The 27,410-nt window shown below is 40.4% G+C and overlaps 1 protein-coding gene across 1 annotated transcript in view; it reads right to left on the bottom strand.

Moving 5' to 3' along the window:
- The window catches only part of LOC111142191 (KIT ligand), an 83,379-nt gene extending 60,331 nt beyond the window's left edge, over window positions 1-23,048 (bottom strand). The window contains exon 1 of the mRNA XM_022495203.1: window positions 22,843-23,048. Coding sequence (XP_022350911.1) covers window positions 22,843-22,857 — 15 coding nt within the window. The 5' untranslated portion in view covers window positions 22,858-23,048. The remainder of the gene's footprint in view (window positions 1-22,842) is intronic.
- Window positions 23,049-27,410: the final 4,362 nt, after the last annotated feature.

Genomic DNA, 27,410 nt, shown 5'->3' with positions numbered 1-27,410 from the left:
AATGTGTGGGGTAAAAAGGAGAAGAGTCATGAATGACCTCAAGTTCCAGTTTAGATGACTGGGTAAGAAGTCCTGCTTTTCACCAAGTCAGGATAATGTAAGAGAAGTGATAGCTGGAGACTATAAGTTATCACCCAAAACTCTGCAGGACAGATACCACATCTGAGGAGGAGAAAGAACTACCTGAATAGATGAGACAATGAGAAGCCAAGCACAGGAGAGGTAAATCAGCTGACTGTGGGATCTGCCGCCACCATTAAAAGAAAGCACAAAAGGGCAAATGTGAACAAAAAAAGAAGCACTAAAAATTGTCAACCTTGGGGTGCCTGGGTGGCTCAGTTAAGCGTCTGCCTTCAGCTCAGGTCATGATCCCAGAGTCCTGGGATGGAGTCCCACAGGGGACTCCTTGCTCTGTGTGGAGCCTGCTTCTCCCTCTGCCTGCCACTCCTGCTGCTTGTGTGTTCTGACAAAAAAATAAAATATTAAAAAAAATAATAAAGATGTCAACCTGACCATTGCCGGAAAACACCTCACAGAGCAGACACTGACAAGGATCAGTTCTGTGGGACTGAGAGAACTAGGAACCCATCCACAGTGGGTGCACGGGGATAAATGAGTGGGGGGAATCGCAAGGGTAATCCAGAACAGCTTGAAAAGGAGAGCAAGTAATTCGGAAAGGCTAGGGTGTTAACTTTGGTCTTGGTAGAAAAGAAGGCAGCTCAAAAGCAGTGGGGCTATCATGATAAATTCAGCCTTTCTCTTTCTTCAGTGGCTAACGAAAGCCAGGTAAACTCAGAAGCTTTGCCACGGTGTGAAAATCTGTGCAATGAACTACCTCAGGTGAGAATCTAGGGCCCAGGTGTTCAAGTTTTGTTATTACTATTTTGTAAGACACTTACATGACAGAAGAAGCATTTATGCCAGCAGTAGACATTATTTCATTAGAAACAAGCGTAATATAGGTCATTAGCTCTTGACAAATACAGCAGTTCTATAAAAACACAGCAAGGGACTTCCCCTAAACAATATAATCTGCTCTATTTTAGGGAGATACTGATGACTAATTTTAATCATTTTTATGAGGAAAATATGTAACAAACCAGACTACTCTAGAAAATTGGTGGGTACCAGTTTAATGTTGAGCCTAGATTTACATATTTGTTGCCAATTCTTTTTGCAAGTAAATATATTTTCGAGGAAATAGGAGACAGGCCCCCAAAATTGGCCAAAGTATAGGAATATAGCAAACAAACAAACAAAAACAACATGACAGTTCTGAAATGCACATCGCCACCCTCAGAACCCCATGGGCACTGGTTTCTTTTTGGATGGCATTGTTCACTACCACAATAAGCGCTCTGAGCACTGTACCTTTCCAAAAGAAAAAAAAAAAAAGTATAAAAACATAAATTCTAATTCGTACTTTTTCAACTGTGTGACTCACTTCTGAAAGTGTGATCTCATGTAAATCAAAAAGCTCTGAAACTTTTTCAAAATCCATAAAATCTTTTGCATTCCAAACAACTGAGAGATGGAGAAATAAATCTTAGATCCTGTTGCTCTCTGATCCCATGTGCTGAATCTGGACTGAAGGACTGAACTTCCTAGAACTTCTTGTGTTTTTTGTTCTCCTATGGTTGCAATTAAATGTGTTCAGATGTCTTGTCAGATCAGCTACCAAGACTCTGACAAGTTTGATCTCTCCAGGCCTTTTAAGTTTTAAAAAGCTTAATCTGAGGAAGCACGCTCAGGAAATCTCCGAAATTTTTTCCCCACCTAGGCTTTTTTAATGACATTAAAATAAACTAAATCTTTACACTCGGCTTTAAGTGCTTCCAAACAGCATGAAAACCAGTGGGGGTTAAAGGCATGAGCTAAAGCACACTCACAATCTTGATCATTTTCTCCATCACATCACATGGCAAACCCGATTTGCAAAGGTCACGGCCTAAGCATTCCTGATTACTTAATGTGTGCTGGACACACCAAATTGCCTTTGGTTAAGTTGAATAAACTGTTGAAACGTTCCCCCCTTTCACTCAAAGGGCTCTAACTGAAATGGGGAGTCAGCTGTCTTACCTTTAGAGGAAAGTGTATAATCATCTGGGGTTGTTTACTGAGATTGCAGATTCCAGCATCACACAGAACCTAAATTTCTGAGAGTGCATCTCAGGAATGTACACTTTTAACAAGCCCTCCATGTGACTTTTTTTTTTTTTTTTAAGGTATTCTTGAAAGTGTGAGACAGGCTATTTTAGGTTCTCCTAGCTCAGGGGTACTATATCATTTGGGAAAACAGAGAGGTCTAAAAAGGTATACAAAGTTGCATTTGGTTCAAGGGCTACATATTAGATGCTCCTGATTTAGAGCAACTTGGAAAAAGAAAAGGGAAATGTAGTGAACAGTGTAGGAGTAGTGAGTGTAGAGAAAACTGGGAATTGGCTCTTTCGATTCCCACCCAGCCCTCTCCTAGTATATTCTCCTCCTCTGTGGTGGCTGCCAAACTTCTCCTGCTCCTTTGCAATTAGCTACAGTTGCTGCGATGACTGGGCCAGTCAGGTACAGCCTACAAGACTGATAGGGAAAGGACAGTCTTGAGAAAAGAGCTAGATGCTGGGCATGCATTTTGCTCATATAGATGGTAGCCAGAGCACAAAGACCCTTCAGTCAGCACCAGTAACAGCTTCCAGCACTAGCTATAACAGTTTTAAAGACAGCAGTGGACTTAACTGGGCTCTAAGTGACCAAAGTATTCTGGAAGTTTAGCCTCCTCTTCTGGCCCCTCCAGTGCAAATACATTTCATCATTTCCCCCCTCTGTTTAGCTAGAATGGATCACACCGCATGCACCTAAATCCTAAGCAATGCTAGGAGAAAAGAACCCAAGTTATTAAGCATTTATTTCTCATAAAGTTTAGTCTAAATTTTGTTCGCAATTTTCAATTAGTGTTTCAAAATTCAAATTGTAAGATAAGCATCTTAAAAATTTTTTTAAAAAAGGAATTTTTTGATTGGCAATCCATGAGAATGTTAATGTAATTCTACTACCTAAAGCACAACAAAGCACTTATCTTTGACATGCCTGGGACATGTTCCTTTGGTAACAAGACACTTCCAAATGCAAGTTCATTGTTGATGGAGCTAATGTTTAGACCAGAAAAACATCAGTAAAGACTTGGATTCAAATCCTAATTCCATCACTAATGTGCTGTAACCTTGAACCAATTATATAAGCTCTGTGAGCCTCAGTCTTCTCTTGAGGATGGCATTTCTTTGGGTTTTTGAAACGATTAAATAAGACAGTGTTATGTAAAGCACCCACAAGATGCCTGGTACATGACAGATCACGACACGACTGCCATAGTTATTTAATCCTTATTACTAATCCTTTAGATGTTGAAGTCAAAACTAAAAGTTGTACTAATAGTGAAGGTCACATTCCATATATGCTCTGCTTCTCTGTGGATGAAAGAGCAGAACAGGAAGAGGATAAAGAGGTTGTGAATTGCCCCTGGGCTTGGATTTGGATCAGCTCTCCCAAAGCACGCAGGCCCATCTTGACCTGGTGTAAAAGTGAGGCTGAATTGTTTGGGTAATGGGTGATGCTAACCTCAACAGCAGCGTTTCAAAAGTCTACTAGAGCTTCAGTAATAAATTCAAGAGAGTTCTAGAAAATCCCTGTTTACTCATGCACAGAGAAGCCCAACTTTGAATCTCTACTCTGCCACTGACCACTCTTATGGCCTTTGAAAAAGTCACTTCATCTTTCTCTGCTTTAGTTTCCTCACCTGTAAGATGGGCCTCATCGTAGAACCTACTTCCCAGGCTTGTTGAGGGTGGAAAGGAGCTCTAGATGGGAAGCACTTGATAGAGGACCAGGAAATAGCACACCCCCATCCATGTTTCCATGGTTATTATCATTGTCGTCATTCCAACCATACTTAGCCCAAGCATCTCCAAACTCAAATCATGGTGGTTCAAGCCAAAACCATGGGCCCCATCCTTGATTCTTCCCGTTCCCCTATTTCCACATCCAGGCTGTTATGTACTGCTAGTTCTACCAGCAAAATCAATCTCGCAACATTCACCTTTCTCCACTTCCTCCTTTACCGCCACAGTACAGGCTCCACTCCTGCCCAGAAGGCTTTCAAGGGGCCCTTAAGTAGCCCCCTTTGCCTTCATGCTTGCTACTTAACAAAAGAGTGGTCCTCTGGGATTATAAAACAGCACTCACTGCCTGCTTAAAATCTCGGAATACCTTTCTATTCCATTTAGGACAACAGGCAAGCTGCTGATCAAATCCTACCAGAAGTCCTACCAGGTCCTATTCAATGTAAACTTGCCTACTTCCACACTCATATCTTAGCACATGGTCACTTGGGTTTAGGAACTGGGGCACAGATGAGGTCTGGGTAATGTATGATTCAATTATCAGCAAATGGTGTCCGTATTCACACAACGGAATTGCAACATCACCCACCAGTTTTGTTTATAATTTGTCTCCCACATTTGAGTTGGAGAACCGTGCATAAGGCCGGTACTTTTCAGGGCCTCGCTGTTCTGGCCAGAGTGGGTAGAGCAGGGCAGAGTACAGAGAAGTGTCTCATAAATATTTTTTAAATGAATGAATGCAGGATAAACAGAAGAGTTTCATTCAACAGTTGGCCATAAACCACGGTCACGCTTCTTCCTCTAGGGTTCAATAACTGCTAACTCCTAATGACAAGTTTGAGTCATGTTGCAACATTCTCTTAATTATTCAAAATGGGACATCACTAAAGGTTTTTTGGGTTGAACTTTGAGCCATTTTCTCTCAGCCCTTAGATACTTCTCTAGTTCATGAAAATGATAAAGTGAGATATCAAACCAAGGGTAGACTGTAAGCTCCATGAAGATAGCAACAAAGTAATTTTTGCTATTATATTTCTAGCCTCTAGCACAGTGTCTTGTATAGATGCTAAATAAATCTTTTTTAAAAAAAATTGAGAGAGAGCTCACATGCACAAGGGGGGGGGCGGGTAGGGATAGAGGGAGAGAATCTCCTGCAGACTCCCTGCTGAGCACAGAGCCCAGTGAGGTCTAAATAAACAAATTTTAATGAACAACTAGTAGAAAAATGCCTTTCCTAGATGTGGCTGAAGTAGGATAATAGACCAAAGTGCTCACCTGCCTATAAAATCCCCAGAAGCCCCCCTCCAAAGGAACTAGGTAAGTTCAATTATGAAGTTACTTTCCCTTATTGACCCAAAGGTATTAAAACAAAAACCACAACCAAAAAGCCCCCCACGGATCTGGACTGTAGGCACTTTCCTATAGTAAGTTCAATGGAAGTCTTCGAGAATTCTACAACTCCGTACTTCATTTAGAATTCAGAATATGACAAGTACAAATTTCTCCCTGTCTCCCCAATGAGTTGCAATCCATCAAAATTTCTAAAGCAGCCAATTAAAAAAAAAAATTATTCATGGGGATTCTGCACTGGGAACACATGCAGAGAAAAGGATTTCACTTGGGAGAAGACATGTTCAGAAGTGATGACATTAGGTCAAGCTTTTAAATGCTAATCTTATCCCTTCCCAAAGCATTGGTTAATTTATCTAGTGGTCATCCATTACTAAAGCAGGCAAAAAAAAAAAAGAAAAAAAAGTTCATAGAACTGATGGTTTGTTTGTTTTTGTGATCCAGATCCATTCCTAGTTTGACTAAAGAATAAAAACGTTACCTTTCTTCAGAGTAACTGAGGCATACTATTACTGCTCTCCTCTCCCATCACTTGGACGCAAGAAACAAAGTTGCATGCCAGACTACTCATCAGCTGACTCAAATGACACTCTCCCCCGCCAAAATAGGCCTCAGTTGTGCCTATTAGTGTGAAAAATGCAATAATTAGTGGCAAGCTCTTTTATTCCAATTTTTCACTATGATGTTCATTAAATTATACTTAGCAGTAGAGGCTCCAAATTCAATAAAGAAGATGCACAGCAGAAATTAACAAGACCTTTCCAACATATCAGGTTGTAAGTATTGGCATCACAGATTTTTACAATGTTTAAAAGGCTTCTGAGTTACTCTTCAAAGTAAATGTAAACTATTTTGTGTTTCAAAATTCTCCTTCAAGTCTCACTTGGAAGCTTACTTGATAATATTCCCTAGATTAAAAACAAACAAACAAACAAACAAACAAATGCCACAGAAGAATATGAAAAATGTACTTTAAACTCTCAAGTTCTTACTCTAAATAATGCTGGGAGGGGGGAAAAAAGGAAGTTTCTTCTTGGGTCAGCAAAGAGGGTGAGTGGGTGGCCATGGCAAGATAATCCTTTGGGCTTCTTTTCAAAGCAGCTGCTTTGCTGGGGAATCCAAGGACATGGGGGAATGAATGTAAACAGGGGGATGGCTTGGGTAGCACAGGACTCTCTCCCCATAGGGGGGAAAATGGGGATCTACTTCCTCAGGAAGTGAAGAGAGGACTGTGTGAGCAGCACATCCAGCTTTAAGTGAAACTGAAAAGACATGCTTCAGCTGCTGTAGGATTTAAGTGCCAAATCTGCACAAATAATTTTGCACATCTACTTCATTGTTTAATTTTTGTGTGTCATCTCTCATTTACGGAACTTTTTGGAGCTTTCGTTTGCAAATTAGGGCAGGCGGTAGACTTTGCTCTTTGTGACATAGTAATGACTTAAAATCTGAGAAGTTTTATAGGTTCCAGAAATGTTAAGTTTTTCGTTCTACATCCCAAACTGAGCTTAACTGATATAAGGAAAAGAAAAAAGAAAAAAAGAAAAAGAAAATAGACCATGCTACAAGGTTGCCTAAGTTTAAAACTTCAGAACTTGGAAAACTTGGCATCAAAAGCGTATTGGGAAGTTTTAAAGTACACTATACGTTGCTGCTCCAGCTCTGTACAGTTGTGTTCCATGACATGGTAGATTCTCATCACAGAAGAATGTGAAAACTTCACTTATTTATCCTTCTCCGACCTTCCTCCACACATAAAGAGATCTTTGATCTTAAGCATTGAAACATCATTTTTTCCTGAATTCCTTAACCACACCTGTCTTAAATTCTTAAATACTCAAAATGAACCATCTAAAGCTTCTACGGTCATATTTGTCTTCCTTCACTTTTTTTTTTTTTTTTTAAGATTTTATTTATTTATTTAAGAAAGAGTGAGAGAGAGCATGAGAGAAGAGAAGGGCAGAGGGAGAAGCAGACTCCCCATGGAGCTGGAAGCCTGATGTGGGACTCAATCCCGGGACTCTGGGATCATAACCTGAGCTGAAGGCAGTTGCTTAACCAGCTGAGCCACCAGGGCGCCTTCCCTCACTTTCATCGATAGAGATGATACACATCAGTGTCTGAATCTATAGGATACCCCGTCCTTGTCTACTGCACCGGCTAATTATTAACTAGTACAGACTATGAAAAGAAAATATGAAAGGAAGCATCCTGAATGTGGGTAAGGTGTGGAAGAAGAATATGTTAACTCTATTTACAACAGATGTATTCATTACTATTACATATCAAGAAAAACACCCTAGCTAGGCAATACAAGGAGATGACAAATACTGATATGAAGCAAAGGCTTAGGAACCAACAGACCAGGTCTGAAGACTGACTCAATGTTAAGATGTGGAATAACTTTCTCAATCTCCCCAAGCTCATATTCTTCTTCTGCAACGAGTAATATCTATATTACCACTATCATAGATGGAGAGAACTGGGGGAGATAAAGTGTGTATTTTCTTCATCAGCAACAGTATTAGATCTAACATCTTTTCTGGCTGTTAAACCTTCTATACATCTTGAATTAGTAGACACTTACTGGCACTTGCCATTCAACCTATTGTATTACTTCCTTAAAGATGGCCAGCAACTTAACCACATTTTCCTCCCCCACCTGTTTTAAAATCCATGGTCTCCATGCTCTTCTACAAGCCTAAGTAGCCCACTTTTCTCTCCAAACAGAATTATGTTTGAACAATGTATGTTTGTGTGGGCCAATGCTGCAAGAAAGGTTATACGCATTTCTTACTGACATCAAAGCATAATAGTAACGTTCTAAATTTCTTCCTACCTTCCCAATCACTCTCCCTATTTCAGCTGAGGTCACACATGAACTGAGGTGAGTAGGCATAAAGATGGTTAAGTACCCAGATCCACTCTTAGACTACTGGTAGGTGTTCAGAATGCAACATCTGATCATAGTTTGGCTCAGAAAATCTTTGCCAAGATTTTGGTGCTGCGCTATTAACAGGAGATACCAATATGAGGCAATTTATCTTGGTAGACAGGTAAGTAAGAAGATAATTTCAGTACAGTGTTTTCACACTATATGATTTTTTTTTTAAGATTTTTTTCATTTCTTTATTTGAGACACAGAGAGAGGGAGAGAGCGCATTGGAGGGGGCAAAGGGAGAAATGGACTCCCCATTGAGCAGGAAGCCCAAAATGGGGCTCAATCCAGGACCCCGAGATCCTGGATCTTAACCGACTGAGCCACCCAGCCTCCCAGTATGATTTTTTTTTTTTAATGTATTTCTTTTAGAGAGAGAGAGAAAGCATGAGAGTGGAAGGGTAGGGCAAGGGGAGAGGAAGAGAAAGAATTTCAAGCAGACTCCCTGCTATGCTTAGAGCAGAACACAGGGTTCGATCTCGTGACCCTGAGATCCTGACCTGGGCTGAAACCAAGAGTTGGGATGCTCAACCAACTGAGCCACATGAGCGTCCCCATTTTTTTTTAATGCTATGAAAGTACAAGGTCAGATCGCTAAACACAAGGGAAGTGGAAATGAAGAATAAGAGCAAACAATCATCACAGAGAGCTTTGAGAAGAGCAATCATCTCAGCTGGACAATTGGAAGATGGAAGAAGAAGGGACCCACAGGGCCTTCAAGGCCAAGTGCAGTCTGGTGGGTGCATCCCTGTACCACTGTATGTTGTTCGATGACACTATAATAAAATGTACTACTCAGAGTACTGGAAATAACCAACAACCAAATAAGAGAACCCTGTATAGAATGTTGAGGGTTTGGATTTTATACTGCTCATAATGAAAAGTCAGGGGAGGGCTTTAACCAGAGCAGTTACATAGTGAGACTTCCTCTAATCACTCTAGATGATGCACATTAGAACTTTTGAAACAACAGAAATCACCATTTGTTTTGTTGGATAATGAAATGGGCACCCCTGGAAGGAAGGACTAAAACACCAATGCCACATGGTTGAAATCAAGACAAGATCTTCAGAGTTAGCAAATTCTTGTTCTGATGTTCCTGCAGAACCCCTCAAATGCCAGGACACAGATTTTCAGGGAAAGATGCAAAACTAATAAGCTTCCTTGTACTCCAGCTCTTCTCCTCAATCACTTACAAAAATAGTATAATGTCAGTGTTTCCATCCCATTCTCCTTTGAGTTTGAAATTAATGGACCTTATATATATATTAGCATGTAAAAGAAATTTTTCTCCTTGGTTTCATTGTCTTGTTTCAAGTTTTTGTGTCAGATCTACTCTGAACTGAACCCAAAATTACTTCACACATTTCTACATTGGTAATTTAATCACAGAGGTAGTGATGATCAAAGATTCAGTCAAGAAACCTCTAGAAATGGCCTCAAGATTATACAATGTTAGAAAACAGGAGCTGTTTTCAGTCTTTCATAAGTGCTTTGAACAAGTCAGTGCTTTATCAAAAGGGAACATAATAGTTATCATGTTCTGTCAAAGAATGTAATGCTTGTTTACCTAAAGTAATGGACTGATAAAAGTAACTTGCATCTGTCTTGATTGACACAGAGTTTGTTTGGGGATTAACCTGGACAATCCAGCCCTTACTCTTGAAACACAATTACCTACAAGAAAATAAAACTTGAATTCACCCTGAAAACACTCCTAAACTCCTGATTCTGACACACGTATTAAATTCAACACATGCTGGGGCGCCCGGGTGGCTGAGTGAGTGAAGCCTCTGCCTCCTGCTCAGGTCATGATCTCAGGGCCCTGGGATCCATCCCCTATAAAGCTCTCTGCTCAGCAGGGAGCCTGCTTCGTCCACCCGCCCCCCACTGCCTCTCTGCCTACTTGTGATCTCTGTAATAATAAATAAATAAATTTTAAAAATAAATAAATAAATAAATTCAACACATGAACCAAAAAAAAAAAAAAAAAAAAAGGTTTTGAATGCAAAAAATGCATTTTGCTTGAAAGCAACCAGCATTTACCCAGGTATTTGGTATGGTACTAGCCCTTTGCGTGTACTGGCTCATTTAATCTTCACAATCGTCCGAGGAATTAGTCACTATTATAAGTTTTATTTTACAAATGAGAAAATCAGAATACTCCAAGAATTAACTGAATCAAAGTCATCCAATCTGAAAAGGTGACTCCAGATCCAGAAGTTTCCAAAGCTATCAACACATGCTATCAAGTTGCTTCAGGATTATTCTGGAAGACATTAATAAACACAAAGCTTTTAAGGATTTGGAAAGTTTGAATTTTTTAATCACTCAAGGCTTAGAGTAATAATATGACCTTAGGCCCCTGAGTAGAACAGCACAGTCTACAGAGCACCACTCTAATAATTAACTCTCTCTCAGACACAAGCTTGTGAGGTAGTCAAGCCCTATGTCAGTTAGCATCCTTAGTTACATTGGAGGATGCTGATCCTCCCTGATCCAGACCCCTTACTAACCTCAATTTACTGTTACACAATCCTATTTCCCATAATCACCCATAATAATTTCTGCTTTTCAATGACAACAGATTTTGAAATTATTATAGCCACCACACAAATGGAACACACTGAAACAGTACATAGTCTGATATATACTGATCTTTTGCTGGTAAAATACACCCGGAAAGATTACAGATACCATCTATCAAACATTGGTTCTGGGTCAACCAACTTCCATCTATTATCTCATTTAATCTTTGTACTCTTTCAACTGCATACTATTACCCTTATTACCCCATTATACATATGAGAACATCAAGGCCTAGAGAAAGAATGTTCATAACATGCACACTGTCTCGGTGAATAACAGAACTAGGACTTGGGCTTCATTCTAACTACAAAGTCTGTGTTCCTTCAGGTGTCTTTGAGGCCAATGAGTCAAGCACTTTTGCACAAACATAATTTTGTGTTTAACAATACAGTAGGAAAATGTGTTAAGACTGGAAATTATTTATTGTAGTGTGATTCTACGAGTGACAATCACAAAGCAGGTACACAACATACTGTTTCTAAGTTTAAAAAGTGAGGAAGGGGGAAAACAAGGAAAGGATGGGGGTTGGAGAAAGGAAAAGGGAGGAGAGAGAGGCAGGAAGGAAGGAAAGGTGCTAAGAATTATTATTGTACAAAGAGGAAATTCTGGGTAAGAAAACGTGAAGTCAAGCTGAATAATTTGCCTAAGATCCCCCAGCAAGCTAGAGTCAAAAGCCAGAGGGAGAGCCCTGGAGCTCAGACACACGCATTCTTTCCAGTCTCCTTCAACAAAGGGCTATATTTCTGCTGATGCTGAAAATGACTTCTCCCAGATACGGAAATTAGGAAATCACTCACCAGTTCATGGAAAGGACTCATGTTCTGTCCCTCCAGTTCCAGGTGTAGCACATAGTTTAGGAATGTAGACTCTGGTTTCAGACCACCTGGTTCATAAAGCAGCTCTACCTTGTATTAGCTTTGTGACCTTGGGCACATGATAGAAAGAAGTAACTCTGCTCCTTGGTAAACTATCTTGTGATTACGATTATGCACATTTAGCTTTTTTTCAATTTTTGTTAAAGTAGGGAATGAAAACAATCAAATTATTCAGGACTAAAGTGAATCTGAAGCCTGACTTGTCTGGATGAATGGCTTCAACTTTCCCTTTCATGTGCACAATGGAGACCTTGCATTAGGAAAAGTCACGGATATTGATAAACTTACCATTTGTTTAATGCTCATGATAATAGCAAACATTTTACTTAGTATTTCCAATGTGCCAAGCACTGGACTAAGGGCTTTTTGTGGATTATTTCATTTATGCATAACCACCTTTGAGAAAGGTACTATTGGTCTCCCTGTTTGGCAGATGGGGAAACTGGGGCTAAGGGTAACCAGCTTAGCCAACCAAAGCAGGTCCGCTAACTGATGTCTTTTTTTTTTTTTTAAGATTTTATTTATTTATTTGTCAGAGAGAGAGAGAGAGAGAGAGAGCGAGCACAGGCAGACAGAGTAGCAGGCAGAGGCAGAGGGAGAAGCAGGCTCCCCGCTGAGCAAGGAGCCCGATGTGGGATTCGATCCCAGGACACGGGGATCATGACCTGAGCCGAAGGCAGCCACCCAACCAACTGAGCCACCCAGGCATCCCTAACTGATGTCTTTTTGGTTCATCACACTTCTGTTCTGTTGTCTCCTTCACCTGCTCTCAAATGGTTCCTTCTAGCTAACGCTTTCATTTCCAGTAAAGTATTGTCAAGTTACCCAGTGATACTGCTTATAAAGGTACTCTGACAGGCATTTGTTTAAACAGTCAAAACATCAACATAAAAAATTATTTTTACCATTCATGCACTTGAACTGAACGGACAAGGAATCACAAAGCAAAGGTCACAACTTAAATGGCTGGTAGTTTTAAAAGCCAGACATAAGCATAAGGACATTATTATTAAATAGTTTTCTAATATGATCGCAGCCACTTAAAATTGTCTTCAAAAATAGCATGAAAGAGGGTCAGAGCAAATTGATTACAGTAATCCCTGATGCATTATCTTTCCCCCAAGAAGTTTTTTTGAAACACAATTTAGAAATATTTTAAAATCTGCCCTCTGCCAAGAACCATATCGTTTTCTTTGAAAGACACTAAGGATTTGGCTGTAATTCTGAATTCCATAAAGTAAAAGGCATTTTTAGAGCTTCCAAGGGGCCTTCCAATGAGGCATGCATTTTATGGCTAAGGAGACAGGAGTGGAAGAGGCTGGGGACCAAGTCCAGGCTCCCTAACTTGTGGGGGTCTCATTACTCAGCACAACCATTTACACTCCTGGGTGGTGCAGAGGCGGTGCTGGTGGTCAGACGTACCGGTCCCTCATGGGGAAACTCAGCTTGGCCTGCTCTCAGTCTTGCCCATGTAAAATTAAAGGACATCATCGACACGCACACACAAGTGCAAGCCTTTCAGATAGCATGGCTACGTACATTTATACTGAAAGATGGGTGCATTCTACTGCAGTCGTTAGGAGGAATCTAGTCGTTAGAATTAGGCAGGCTTGGTTTGAAAACCAAACTCTTCCACTTACTTGCATCTTTTTCTTTTAATCTTGGGCAATTTTTCTTAATCTCTCTGAATTTTAGTTCCCTTATTTGTATAAAAAAAATCAATCTCTCTCTCTTAACATTTTCTTCTCTCTTCTTCTTCTTCTTTTTTTTTTAACTAGAATCAAATGAGACTTACCTGTGCAGTGTGTGGCATGGTGCCTCATCCGTGCTGAGCAGCCAGATACTAACTTATTAACAGTCCTATCACTTCCTACTCAATAAGCTATTCTTTCTCTTGGAAAGCAGCTTGTCTTTTGGCCTATTTTGTATAACTGTCTCCTTTCTCAGGAAGAGAAGAAAGGTAAAGGAGATCAAATTGGGGGAAAATTTTGTTGAATTTACTGAGTGCTTATGAGTGTTAAAAAAGAAAAGTAGATAATATATAAACAAGGCAGTTAAGCCATCAATCTCTAGGGATTACTTTAATTCATTTGTTCAGAATGCAAGTCTTATAGCCAAAGCCAGGTATGGTTAATAATGAAATAATTTTTACAGCATGTGGATTTGCTGTAACACTCCAGGATTATTCTAGCATAGAATGAAATGATTATCTACTAAGTGGAAGTCACTGTGCTATTAGGCACTATCCTACTTAATCATCACATCAATACTATAATAGGTAGTTATTTCCACACCCATTTGAAAAATCAGGAAAGTAAAGTGCAGAGAGAAATACTTACTACAAGTCATATAGAGCTAGTAAGTGGCAGAACCAATAATTTATTTGATCCAGAACCCAATCCACTGTTTTCTACTTTCTTGCATGGTCTCCCATTTGGGTTAGTAAATGACATTGCATGTTCACTGAAAATTAATGCTGTAAATGGTGAGCCAACTAGCCCCTCCAATCACCAACCAAACACATGTTTGTATAATGGACATGTTTTCTATATGGTAGTTAAAATTTGCTTTCTGTTTTAACAACAACAACAAAGGTTCTTAAAAATATATCAGCCCCTAACAACCTGAATCCAGTATCCAGTCATTCCACAACATTCAACATGTATTTACTAAGCATCTAGGATAAGCCACTCTGCTAGGCAACTAGAATCATGAAATTTTTGTTGTCTAAATTAATATCACTGGCAGCTCTTTTAATATCTGAATCACTTTTCTCTTTTGATTCAATGTTCCTATAAACAGAATATGTATCTTTTTTTTTAAGATTTTATTTATTTATTTGACAGAGAGAGAAAGAGATTGCAAGTAGGCAGAGAGGCAGGCAGAGAGTGGTGTGGGGGAGAGGAGGGGAAGCATGCTCCCCGCTGAGCAGAGAGCCCGATGATGCGGGGCTCTATCCCAGGACCCTAAGACCATGACCTGAGCCAAAGGCAGAGGCTTAACCCAATGAGCCACCCAGGCGCCCCAGAATGTATATCTTTGAGGTACTGAATAAGCCTCATGGATACACTGGGGTTGAGCCAGCTAAATCTCTTTGGTTGCTAGTCTTGGCCAATAACCACTTGGAGTTGGCAGAGCAAAGACCTTATCTCAGTTTCCTCATCTGTGAAAAAACAGTACCTACCTCCCAGAAGAAAAGTTCTATGAATTAATCAATCTTGGAACAGTTTTCTACTAAGTGCCATTTTGGCATGATCTTCGCATCAGGGTGATTTGATTTTATAAAACAGTGATGGACGCTATTTAAAACAGCCACACATTTAAATGTCAAACACTGGACACATAACTATAATAAATTTCCTTTCTTCAAGCTGAATCATTTGTGTGTGACGTTTCTAAAGAATTAAAATAATGGTCAAATCAGTTTGGGATTTTAAAGTGTATTGAATTGTTTAGGAGTAAAAAGATCCAGGTTTCAAATAGTTGGGGGAAGTCTACTATTTTCTGAATATTGTTAAGACATAATACTATGGTCATAGAACATCATAAACAAATATGTACTAGAATCTTAAAAATATTTTCCCGGGCAAGAGTTAAAAAATGAAAAATCTTAACAATTAAAAAAATAACTATTATAATTGATGCAAAAACAAGAATTATAGGAACCCTATTTTGTAGCCCTGTGCTTTTCTACATAGAATTTATTTCATCTAATATTAAAAACACTATGCTAATAACCTGCTTTTCATTTTTCATGAATGTTTTCTACCTCCCTTTTATTCCTGCATTTCAGTGCCCATTTTGGACCACCTGGAGGCAGAAAGCACCAACCACTCCCCTCTACTGTGATAATTTATCTTTCTAACAAGCAGTCGAATAACATGTGTTAGTCCATCCTCTACTTAATGGAACACATCAGAAATGCCTGAGCAGGGCCAAATAAATAGAGTAGTTTTCTAAAATCACCAGATCCAAACTAAAGCAATCACAGGAAGTTTTAGTTGACCATCAAAAACCTAAATCCCTAACGTGTTGACGGTTTCAGAAGCATTAAATTGTAGGTTGACACAGAACCATAAATACTGATGTGTAACTGCCAAGGCTTGTTTTGTAATCCTTGGGTTTTCGAGATCACATTAGAAATCATTTCATATGAAACCTCGCCACCCTTCCTCCCTCTGCCCTCATCCGAAGGTCTGCAGTGAATATAAATTTTGATAGCCATCCATATGGACAACATATCCCAGGAAGAAGGCAAGGCATCTCTAACACAACCACTTTCTCTGCAACACTCTTCTTGGAAATCAAGGAATCTGTGTGTTTTCACAACACAGTTGCTTAGGAGGGCATTGAGAAAGGGACCCCAAGGAGATGGTAGAAAACTCAGCACAAGAGAGAACCTCGCAGTAAATAGCCACCATTAAGTTGTCATTGCTATAGGTGAGCTGGTTACTACACCATTCAAACACTTGCATTAGAAGAAAGAAACCAATTATAAGAGGTGTTTGCATACTGGAGTTTAGTCAAGGCACTTAAATGGAAAGGTCATTGGCTTCAGAGATTTTACGTCAAGGTAAAAAAGAGGCAAAAGTTCTCAGCACCCACGGGGCTTTTTGTTCAGAAGATGAACTTTCGCTCCTGAAAAGGGTGACAGAGTGCGTGTGTATACAAGCAAACACAATGGCCCCCTCTGGGCTGTGCTCTTTCCTCCCAAGTCTGCAGGGGGAGGCACATTACACAGTGCAGATGCCCTTTCTGTAAAGGTGACAGAGACTGTGGCTTACTTTTTCAAGTGATCAGGGGCGGTGGGTTTGCACTTTTTCTTGCCTTTTACGCCCTTTCCCATGGGAGCAAGGCATCCTTTGCAAGGTGACTGCTGGGTTTTTGAGCTGCTGTCTGTGCACCAGGAACAAAGAAAAGAAACCCTAAGGGCCACCATGAAGACCACATTCTAATGGGCAGCACTCAAAGCCCTAAGGCAACAGCTACACCTGCAAAGTCAGGGGCTGAATTCCTGCATCCTAGTAGCTGGTCTATAGCTACTGTTACTTGCTTAACTGTCTGCATCCCTGCCTTTTGTTTGTTTTAGTAGGTAGTTCACTTGACTGAGGGCATTTAGAGGAGACGAGCATTGGCATCATTGTCATGATTGTATTTTCTGAGAAATCCATGGTCCCTTGTTTGGAAGAGAGGTCCACCTGATCTTCTGATATTCTCATGTCAACAAGAAAAGGACTGTCGTGGCTTCTGATCGCTAAGGAAAACCTAATGCTGGCTACCAGGCTTGCCCCAACCCTGAGCTAACGTCAGCTTTAGAGAGAAGCTAAGGAAAGAAGGCAAGCAAGAGGTGTTCCAGAGACTGTATTAGATCTGCAAAAAGCCAGGGCAAGGAAAGACTCAGCCAAGGGTCACCCACAGGAACTATCTTTTCCCTGAAGCAAAAGGGCTGTTCCCTCTTTCAGCTTCTCTATGTCCAGCTACACACCCTCCTCTTCACGATCTTCTCAGGATTAACTCTAGGGTGCAATTCACAGATAATACTACCACTAGAGACTTGCCTGTAACTTGCCCATGACTTGCCCAAGACTTGCCCAAGCCTACTAAGACTCAGTGATGGGCACTGAAGCCAGAGCCGCACATAGGACCCATTCTTCTGATTCTGCCCACTAATACCTCTACTGTATGACCAGATTCTCTCCATTTTCCACTCCCTGCACACAGATGTTGGCGACTGCAAGAGCAGCAAAGAGGAGCAAATACTGGGAAGCATTCATGACCTTTTGTCAGCTTACCTCCTCTAGCTGTCTGACCTTGCCTTAGGATTCTTCCTCCCCTGGAGAATTTAAAGATTAAGAAGAAAGAAAGATCCTCTTCAACTATGGATATGGCTAAAATAGGAATTATAAATAGCATTCTTATTATAGAGAATTATCAAGTAGAAGATAGAATGGCCCAAAGTACAACATCTTATACTTAAATCTCTTTCACTTCTCCCCATTGGCTGGTTCATAATCATAAAACAATGGTTATAATTTGTATTCACACCAAAGCAATGGCTACATTATTCTCGCAAATCAAAGGAAGGAAGCTTAAATGCCATGTGGTTCAAAACTATTTTACTAGTATCTCAGAAATCAAAAACTTTAGAACTGAAAGGCACTTAGAAATCACCTACTCCCACCTTCTTTTTACTTTACAGTTGAGGAAACCAAGGTTGGAAGAGATTAAAATGCCTTCCCAAAGTCATACAACTTAGTATCTGGGCTAGCAAAAGAACTCCATCCCCTAACATCCAAGTCAATGTGGCAACCTAGAAAAATAGTAAAATGTAGCCAAAAGAGAAAGAGAGCTACATAGAGAACAGTCTTTCTTTAGATGACATACATTGTGATTTTAAAAAAAGAACCATGAGGCCTAATTATAAGAAAATCAGCCACCTCCGCCCAACTCCTTTTTTTTTCTGGACAGAAGGAAATAGGTAGAGATGAAATAATGATAATTTTCTCAAACTCCTAACGCTTGTAAACAGTTTTTAGTATACACATACTTAAGTGAAAAGGCAAAAACATCTTGCTGCATCTATAAATTAGTAAGCTACAGTCAATGGTTTCTATGAGATGAAGTCTATACAAAATAACTCTGGAAACAGTGTAGATTATAAAAGCATCCTGGCCTTCCCTCAATTTGTTGTATAAACTGTTCTGACTACACAGGTGACTAACACCAATAAAAGAGTCTCTTGCAGCCACTTGTGATTCATGTACTGGAAAACAAAGATAAAGTATCATTCCTCAGATTCATATCCAACTGCTTTACACCCTAATTTATAAAAGGGAACATTAAGGTAATCAAGGAAAAAAAAACCTCACAAACTTGCATAATGAAAAAAAAAAAAAAAGTCTTTGCACGTTGCCTGGTAAAGATACCCTGTAGAAACGAATGTGTGGCCTCCCTCAGAAAAGCAAGTAGCCTTTAGTCCACAATAAACAGAATCACACCAGGGCAACTTCACAAGAATGTGGAAATATGGAAGTGAATCAGATATGGTAATAATACTTCCAGTTCCTATCTTTATTTTCAATTCTAAAGCTCTTATTCTGTTTTACCTTTAAAGAAAAACTTTAAAGGATTTAACATGGCTCATGCCACATAGTGCCTTTGTTTTCACACAGTCCTAGTTTGATGTGTGTTAATTACAGTCTATAAACAGATAACAACCTATAATGGGAGGCACTGAATCCATAGATCCAGATTTATAAAAACTTGGTCTCTCTGTTTTGCTGGTTCAGCATCATTTAGATGCAACAGTCAGTTTTTCTCGGGCTTATAAATTGCTGGCAAGGAGATTCTCTTCTCAGGGACAATAAATTCTGATTGTACTATAGCAAGGAACTGTGCTGGGATAAAGACCAATAAAAATTTCTGTTTAATCCTTTACAATCATCGTATGAGAAGAATCTTTATAACTAGTTGATAATCATCATATAGATTATAACCTGGAAATCCTAAGAAGTTTAACCATTTGCCTGAGGGTCATTTGTCTTACCAGTGGTAAAACAGTTATCAGAATTTAAGTCTTCAAAAGCAAGAGCCCACGATCTCTCCATAATAGCTTAGGTACTCCCTAGACACGGATGGGGAAGGCCCATGCAGTGGGGTTCAATGGACCATGCAAGAAACTTTCCTTCAATATTCTGACTAGCTATTTGGGCAGAGGTGTTTTTTTTTTTTTTTTTTTATGTTATTTATGGTGATGGAGGAATTTCAGTCACTTATCATTAAAGGAAAAAATGTGACTCACAATTGCTATCTTCAAATCGGTAGTTAGACATAAATAAAAAAATTTAGCAATTTTAATTTGTTTGGCTCAGGCTCTCAGATTTCCATATGGTTACTTTCCTTGTTTTCTATTAAATGTAATTGACTTAGCACTTGACTTTTAAAGTCTTGGCAGAATGTATCAATTAAAAGTATATAAATTAGAATTATTCAAAGCACGCATTCCAAATTGAGTGACTTTAAGGACAAAATTTAGAAATGCTCTTTTCATAAATGTTAATTTTTTCTAAAACTTGCATCATCACGCAGATGACAAATTTCATAAAGAGGGTATTTTCTTTGGAATAACAAAAACTAACAAGCATTATATTTGTTTCTTTTCTAAGAACTAATGTGTGCCTAAAATGGCCTTTCTACACTGTTTGCAAGATGAATTTTTCCTGTCTTGGTATTTCTAAAACTGACAGCAGTCATGAAAACTCTCACAAACCATCTCAAAACTAAAATATAAGTACAACATTGATAAACATGGCTCCGGGCCCATTAAACTGACAGCTCCTTTCTAACCAGTCTTGCCAAATAACTGCACAATTGTTATTTAATATACCAGTGTATCAGAGCATTACATTGAAAAAACAATTACACATTGAAATAGATGTTCCTTCTAAGCCAGAGCCACAATTCTCTTCTGAAGATTTAAAACCACACAATATGAATAAAATAGAAGCAGAAATCTGAAAAATGCAAAGCACATTCATTTCTGTAGGTTCATGATTCAATTTATTGTTACAATTGCTCCTAAGGACTATTGCCCGTGTAATTCTTTTCCAAATACTGAAGTCCATCACTCAAGCTAAATAAATGACAGAATCATTTATCAAGCCCCAAGTGGTTGTTGATGGAATTTCCACACTTATTTGGCTCGAGTGAAAAGCCAAAATGCCTGTGTGTCCCTGGGATTCTTGGAGAGCTTATAATTCAAGTTAAAATTTATCACTATTATTACTATTATTAAATTCTCATTTTGTATCTTGGGTAGTGGAAACGTACAGAACCAGTTGCCTTGTGATAGAATTCTGGTATGGATACCATATTTATAAATGATTACTTAAACTGTTGAACATTAATAGACATTCCTCCCTGGCAAGGATATCATTAGATGCAGTAGAAAAAAAAAAAAAAGACCTTACTTATTAATGTCTAATTTCCTTATGCTATTCTCCATCGACATATAATTGCACAGAAAATTTCTTTCTAACTTCCAGATTAGGAAATTTAACAATATGAAGAAGGATCTAATCCCTCTCCCCTATTTCCATGATTTTATTTATTTCCTACTATTTCCAAGTGTCTTCCTTTGTAGTGGCAAGAATGTGGAATTGCTAGAAGTATCCTTAAAGGAAACCTTGAAGGTCATTAGAGCCCAGGCAATGAATGCCTTCATTCAACAAGGGCACTGCCCTCCTTTGCCTGCAAACCCTTTAACATCAGCAAGATCCCCCAAGGGCTTGCACTTTAACTTGGTTGGAGCAGGTCACATTTCTAAAATACTTAGCAGTCTCAAATGTCCCTGGTCGGCAGCACTGAGTCACTAACGCCACCACGTTTCAGGCTAGATCGACCTCTTTCTAGTTTTCAATGGAATTATTCCATGTAATCCGATTTACACAGCCATTTAATCAAAGCGAGAAAGGAGATTAGAGAGCTCACATTTGTTTTGCAAAGGAAGGGTGCAAGGATCATCAATCCTACTGACTCTCAAAGTGACATGATAGTCCATCGTCTCCCTTTGGAGTGTTGGACATTAACCTGATCTGGCTCCTGTGTTCTTGTTTAAATAAGAAGGTTTGGGCTCCCCCCCCACCCCTCCTAAACTAGAACATAGCTATTTCTCCACTGGGTCTCACCACTACCATTCATGTGAGGAGATGCTCCTAGAACAAGGAATTGGTCCCTTGCACTTATTATTCCACAAAGCAGAAAGCTTGCACCAGTCAAATAATTACATTAAAACTTTTCTTTCGGTGCCAGTCTCTAACATTTGCATTTCAAGAGCACAGTGCGGTGATCCTGGGTGTGGTGTTCAATGCTTTGCCGGTAAACTAATCCGCTTTCCAGAGGAACCTGTGCTCTGCTTCTTGGTCTCCGGCAGCCGCCCTCCAGACAGCACAAACCTCCTTTCCGCCAGGAAAGATCCCTTTCCCCTGCCCTTTCCACACCTGTGCATCGGGCTCCATTCTTCCTCCTTCCTTCTGAATGTGTACATTTCTCAGGCCCACACATCAATTTAAAATAGGATACAAAGCAATTCATTCAGCAAAGCATTTTCAGCACAGGGATACCTTCATCTTAAACAGACGATTTGGACAAATTCTCAAGTTTCCTTTTACCCCACCACTTCCACCCCTCGGAATTGCAGTCTCTGATAGATCCTCCTGGGGGGTGAAAGGGCAGCTTTACCCAATTCGCGGCAGACACACAGATAAATCCCTAAGGGGAGAAGTGGGAAGAGGTAAGAACTGCAGTGGAGAAAGGAACTGTGGGTGGGAGTACCGTGGCAGGCCTTTCCAAACTGTAAGCTAGATAGTTGCTTCAAGGGGGAAAAAAAAAAGTCTAATTGTACCCCTGGGCGGTGCTTTACTCACAGTGTTTATGTATAATGCACAATTTAGCCGCACTGGGAATTACCTCAATAACTATCATTAGAGGTGCCTGTTTAAAAAGCAAAACAAAACGACAACAACAAACTTTTTTTCTCTCTTCTGTAATGGAAGAAGGTGGGTGCACTGTGGTGGTATTACCCCATCGATGGCTCTCTGGAAACTCACCCAGAGCCGCAAACCTGGCAAATATCGCGCAGAGCCAAGTTTCCGGGGCTGGCGGGCAAGTTCCCCGCCTCGCGGAGCGCCGCTGCTAAGGAGCTCCCGTTGGCTCCGCTGCACCCGAGTCCGCATGAGCCTCGCGCCCACCTACCTAGGCGCTGCACAAAAACCTGGGTTTGAGAGTGAGCGACCGTGGTGCTCTGGGAGCTGTTTTGTAATCTCCCGGGATCCACGGGAAAATATCTCCCGTGCAAAGAAATGCCTTCCCGTGATAACTCTCCTGCCAAAGAGCAGCAGATCCTTCCATTTTAAAGGAACTGCGGTTCCCGACTGACAGCTCCAAACTTAAAGGCTTCGACTCCAAACTTGACACGAGCTCCGTCTCATCGCTCCCACTCCTCTCTGGCTCACTCGACCAGGGCGGCTCCAATTCGCACTCCACGCCCGCCTCCCTCGCACCCTCTTGGCTCGTCCCGCGGGAACAGCCCCACACGCCCCGGCAGCCGGTACGGAGACAAGCCAGCCTCACCCCCGCCCACCCCGGGCTCCGGGAGCGATTTTCTAGGAGAGCCGGCAAGCTCCCGGTGCGCCCTACTCACTTGTGTCTTCTTCATAAGGAAAGGCAGCGCTGTGATCCAGCCCAGGCAGCGGTGTGGCGACTCCGTTTAGATGTTCTGGAGCTCCAGCATATTGCACGAGCAGCGGCGGCAGATAGTCCACGCATTGGGTAGCCCGAGCGCAGCGCCCTCTCCACGGCCCGTGCTTCCCGCGGCGCTCCTCGTCCTGGCGCAAGGCGGCAAGTGAAGCTCGGCCCGGCGCGCCGCCAGCACTTTTATACCGGTCCCTCCCGCCTGCTCCGGACACGCCTCCTTCCCTTCCGGAGCCCCGGGGAAGCGAGACGCTGCAGGGGCGCGGGGGGGAGACCCGGGAGGGCGGCCAGAGCGCGGCCAATGCCCCCGAAGTTGAACGAATCAGGCCAAGCGCTTCCTCTCGCCAGGCCGCGGCGGGCGCACACCAGGGGGAAGCCACGAGGGCGCCGAGGGTGAAGCTTAACCTGCAGCCGCAGCTCGCACCGCGCGCCGGGTGCTGCGAGTCCCGGCTCGGCCTCCCTGCTCCGCCAGGATTCACCTGGCACCGCCCGGGGACAGACGCGCGCTAAGGAGAGCTGGGAGCTCCCCCCTTTTACACTGAGGCGGTTCGCGAGAGGAGTTCACTGGGTGCCTAGCAAAGAATTCACCCCGCCCCGCCTTGGGGACGGGGGTGGGAGAGCTTAATTGGATCTGTACTTAGGCCATTGTCCTACCCCTCTATTTTTTTTAAAAAAACAATTTAGTGAATGAATATTTATAATTTTAAAAAGAATTGTTGACTCTGGGTTAAGTATTCTGAGGGAGATGCTATTTTAAGAATGGTTTCCTGCTGCTTCTTTAGAAATTAACATCAAAAGAGAAGCTATAGGTTATTAAATATGCAGGTCGATAACAGCAAGTGTTTGAAAGTTGTACTTTTTTGTTAGAGATATTTTGGAAATCAGAAAGATAATGAAAAAACTGGTAGTAGCTAACATCATTATGTGATTAACTTAATTACATACCAGGTGCCAAGCAAAGGACTTTTGGTAGATTCTTTTGTTGAATCTCTCCCTCAAACCTATCATTTTTTTTTGAAGATTTTACTTATCAAAACTATCATTTTTATTCCCATCTTATGGATGACAAAACAGAGGCTTAGGTCAATTTTCCCAAACTACAGCTAGTAAATGCTACATTTTAATTTGAATCCAGAGTCCTCTGGCTCTATAGCCTTTAAAAAAAATACTTAGAACAAGTATTTTATTGCCTCCGCAAAACTCTACTATTTTTGTTCTTATAACTGGAGACCATTAAAAAGAATTGTGTTAATTTTTTAAAACAAAATGTTAATCAGACGTAACATCAATAATTTTTTTGGAAAAAGAATAATGTATAAATTTAGGAATTAGGTATTTTAATGAGAGTAGGATTCAAAATTTGCATTATTAGCTCAGTGTGCCTTTGTTAACAAATAAATATGCCAAACTTATAACCATGAGAGCAGAAACTAGGTAAAATTTGAACCTCACTGAATTAGTTTTCTATGGCTGCTGTACCAAATAACCACAAATTTAATGGCTTAGAACAACACAAGTGTATTATCTTACGGTTTGGAGATCAGAAGACCAAGATGGATTTCACTGGCCTAAGTGTTGGCTGTGCTGCATTCCTTATAGAAGCTCTAGGGCAGCATTCCTTGTCTTGCCTGTTTCAGCTTCTAGAAGCTGTCCACATTCTTTGGCTCATGGCCTCCTTCATCTTCAAAGTCAGTAATAGTGAGTTGAGTTCTTCTGGCCTCAAACCATTCTGACTTTCCCTTTTGTCTCCCTCTTTTACTTCTGAGGACCTTGTGGATAATCCAGGAAAATCTTTCTATTTTGGAAAACAGGCTGACGGGGTGCCTGGGTGGCTCTGGGTTAAAGCCTCTGCCTTTGGCCCACGTCATGGTCTCAGGGTCCTGGGATCCAGCCCCGCATCTGGATCTCTGCTCGGCAGGGAGCCTGCTTCCTCCTCTCTCTCTCTCTCTCTCTCTCTCTGCCTGTCTCTCTGCCTACTTGTGATCTCTGTCTGTCAAATAAATAAATAAAATCTTAAAAAAAAAAAACTGGCTGATTAACAATAATAACTGCATCTTAATTCCCCTTTGCCATGTAACAGAGGACATTTACAGGTTCCAGGGATTAGGATGTTGCCATCTTGGGGGGGGGTGTCATTATTCCGTCTACCACATTCACAGAATAGCAAACAAATTTGGGGACTTGGTATGTCACTGTGCCCTCCTTCATCAGGTGGTTTGCTCCATGTGGCTGCCCCTCCCAATTAGAAGAATACATCCCTGTCCATAGTTATGAAAACAAATATTTGAAAAAAAGGACCACAAGAAAAGTTTGTAGTATTAAATGATTGTTTTTACTTTCAATTAGAATCGTGTTGCAAACCACTTTAAGCAGAAGTAGAAAGAAGCCTGAAAACAGAAGCACATATGACAGTATTGGAAAACCATTTAATTAAAGACTCCTCCCAAGTAATCCCAATTTTAACCAGCCCTTGCGGGTAATTTTGTTATGCCAAAATCTTCCAAATACTTGCTTAGACATTGTGCATAAAGAATCTACACTCCTGAATGTCTTACTATATGCTAATAGAATGGCAATTGAGTATGAGAAAGGTTGTTTCAGATTCTGCAGCAGGCTCTATTACCTTGCCTCAAATTGTGGGTATAGCAGTGTGACATGCATAGCTATAAATGTTCCCAAGATGATTTTAGGTGGTGCACAGATTAATATTTTTGTTTGTTTTATCAAATGATTATGGATTAAAATGTATATATTTTTAAATGTATACATATAGAATATGTATATATATCACATCAAACAGATGATTCCAAGTTGTTTCTTAGGAAAAAAAGAAGAGTCAATTTAAAGACAGTTTAATGTATAGTATTAAATAAATAATAACTAGTACTAAGGGAAGGCATATGTGACAAAAATAATGAAGTTGGTAGAATTACAAAAACAGGCAAACATCAATAACCATATTAATTTTATGAAACTAATAAGAAGGAAGGGCTAATAAATTAGGCCAGGTTTAAAGAAACCAGAAGGTGAACCTCTCAGAAATTCAGGTGATTTCTTTTTATTCAACTAAGTTATTCATCTCAGTACTCAATATATTCACCTTCTACATTGTACTCTCACCCTCCCTTTCTTCCTCCTTCCCTTCTTTGTCCTTCTCTGTTCTGTCTCCTCCTCCCACCTGCACAGCTCAGTGGCTCTAGCTACATTTAAATCATCATTGACTCTCTTATCCATAACCATATCTTCTGTTTCCTTCATATTGATGCACCACAGTTTTGCTGTATAATCATGTTATTTGAAATCAAGTCAAGAGAATAAGAAGCAGATATCTAAGAGATTAAAAAGAGCTTGTATGCAATTCAAAGATTTTCCAGCAAGCTCATGGGGAGGTAAAAAGTGGGTCAGAAAGACTGAGATCTCCCTTAAAGGCAGCACGCCTTTGGAGGAGACACAGACAGGTATCCAGTCCCTTAGCAGAAGGAATCCAGGAGCTACTTAAAAGTGAACAAGTGTCAGAGCTATGCCCTAAGTGGATAAGAGATACAGGGAATGTTTTCTTGCAGAAATAGTAGGCTCCCATTAGGGTTCAGGGAGTTCAACATTTGGAAGAAAAGTCTCTCCATGATAATCTTGTCTTTACTTGCATTCTTTCAATGCTACTTTGTCCATCATGCTCTTTTTGATTAATGGTTGGAAACAGTTTATGTTTTTCAGTTTAACATTTGTTGTTGTTAAGAGACAGGTTTAATTTAGTAAATAAGTCTTGTAAGTCTTATCTCATTCATTTGAAACATCTCTTGTTCATTCACCATTTTGTGACTGCCCTGTATTAGATACAGGTGTTTTCAGTACCTTTCTTTAAAAAACAGACACCCCAGACTGAAACTGTTATGGTCTGACCAGGCCAAACCAGAGAGATGCCATCCATTCCCATCTTTGGGGGTAATGGAAATGTAGAAGGACAAGAATCACTTTTTGATTATGTAACTTCCTCTGCTGAAAACTCTTTGGTGACTTGTCATTGCTCTTGGGATAAGGAAATAAATACCTTAGCAAAGGCTTCATGGCTTCCAGGGTCCAGCCCCTTGCTGCCTTTCCAAAGTCAGTGCGTTTTGTACGCCCCTGCTCAGACACGGGCCTTCTTTCTGTTCCTCATGATTCCTTTCAATCTCAGAGCTTCTGCATATCTCCTTCCTTTTGCCTCTGCTTACATCACTTTGCTCAACCCTTTTCTCTTTGCCTAGTAAATATCTTTTCATCTTTATTAGGTCTCAATTCAATATTCTCTATATTCTCTTCCTTAGGCAAGCTTTCTCTAAACTCTGATTCAGTCAATTCCTCCCTTAATATAAACTCAAGTATGCATTCCTTCTCTAGTGTAGCACTTACAAAGCTGCTGCAGTTTAATATTTGTCTGGGTGATTATTTGATTAAAGTCACTGACTATGCCTGTCCTCACTCGTTATTTTATCATCAGTGTCAAGTCCAGTGAGCAGAACATAGTGAATCTCTTAATAC

The sequence above is a fragment of the Enhydra lutris genome, unplaced genomic scaffold (genome assembly GCF_002288905.1).
Source record: "Enhydra lutris kenyoni isolate GAN:26980312 unplaced genomic scaffold, ASM228890v2 scaffoldscaffold7, whole genome shotgun sequence".
Lineage (NCBI taxonomy): Eukaryota > Metazoa > Chordata > Mammalia > Carnivora > Mustelidae > Enhydra > Enhydra lutris.
The sequence above is the reverse complement of the archived record's forward strand: the minus strand, read 5'-3'. Positions and strand labels throughout refer to the sequence as shown.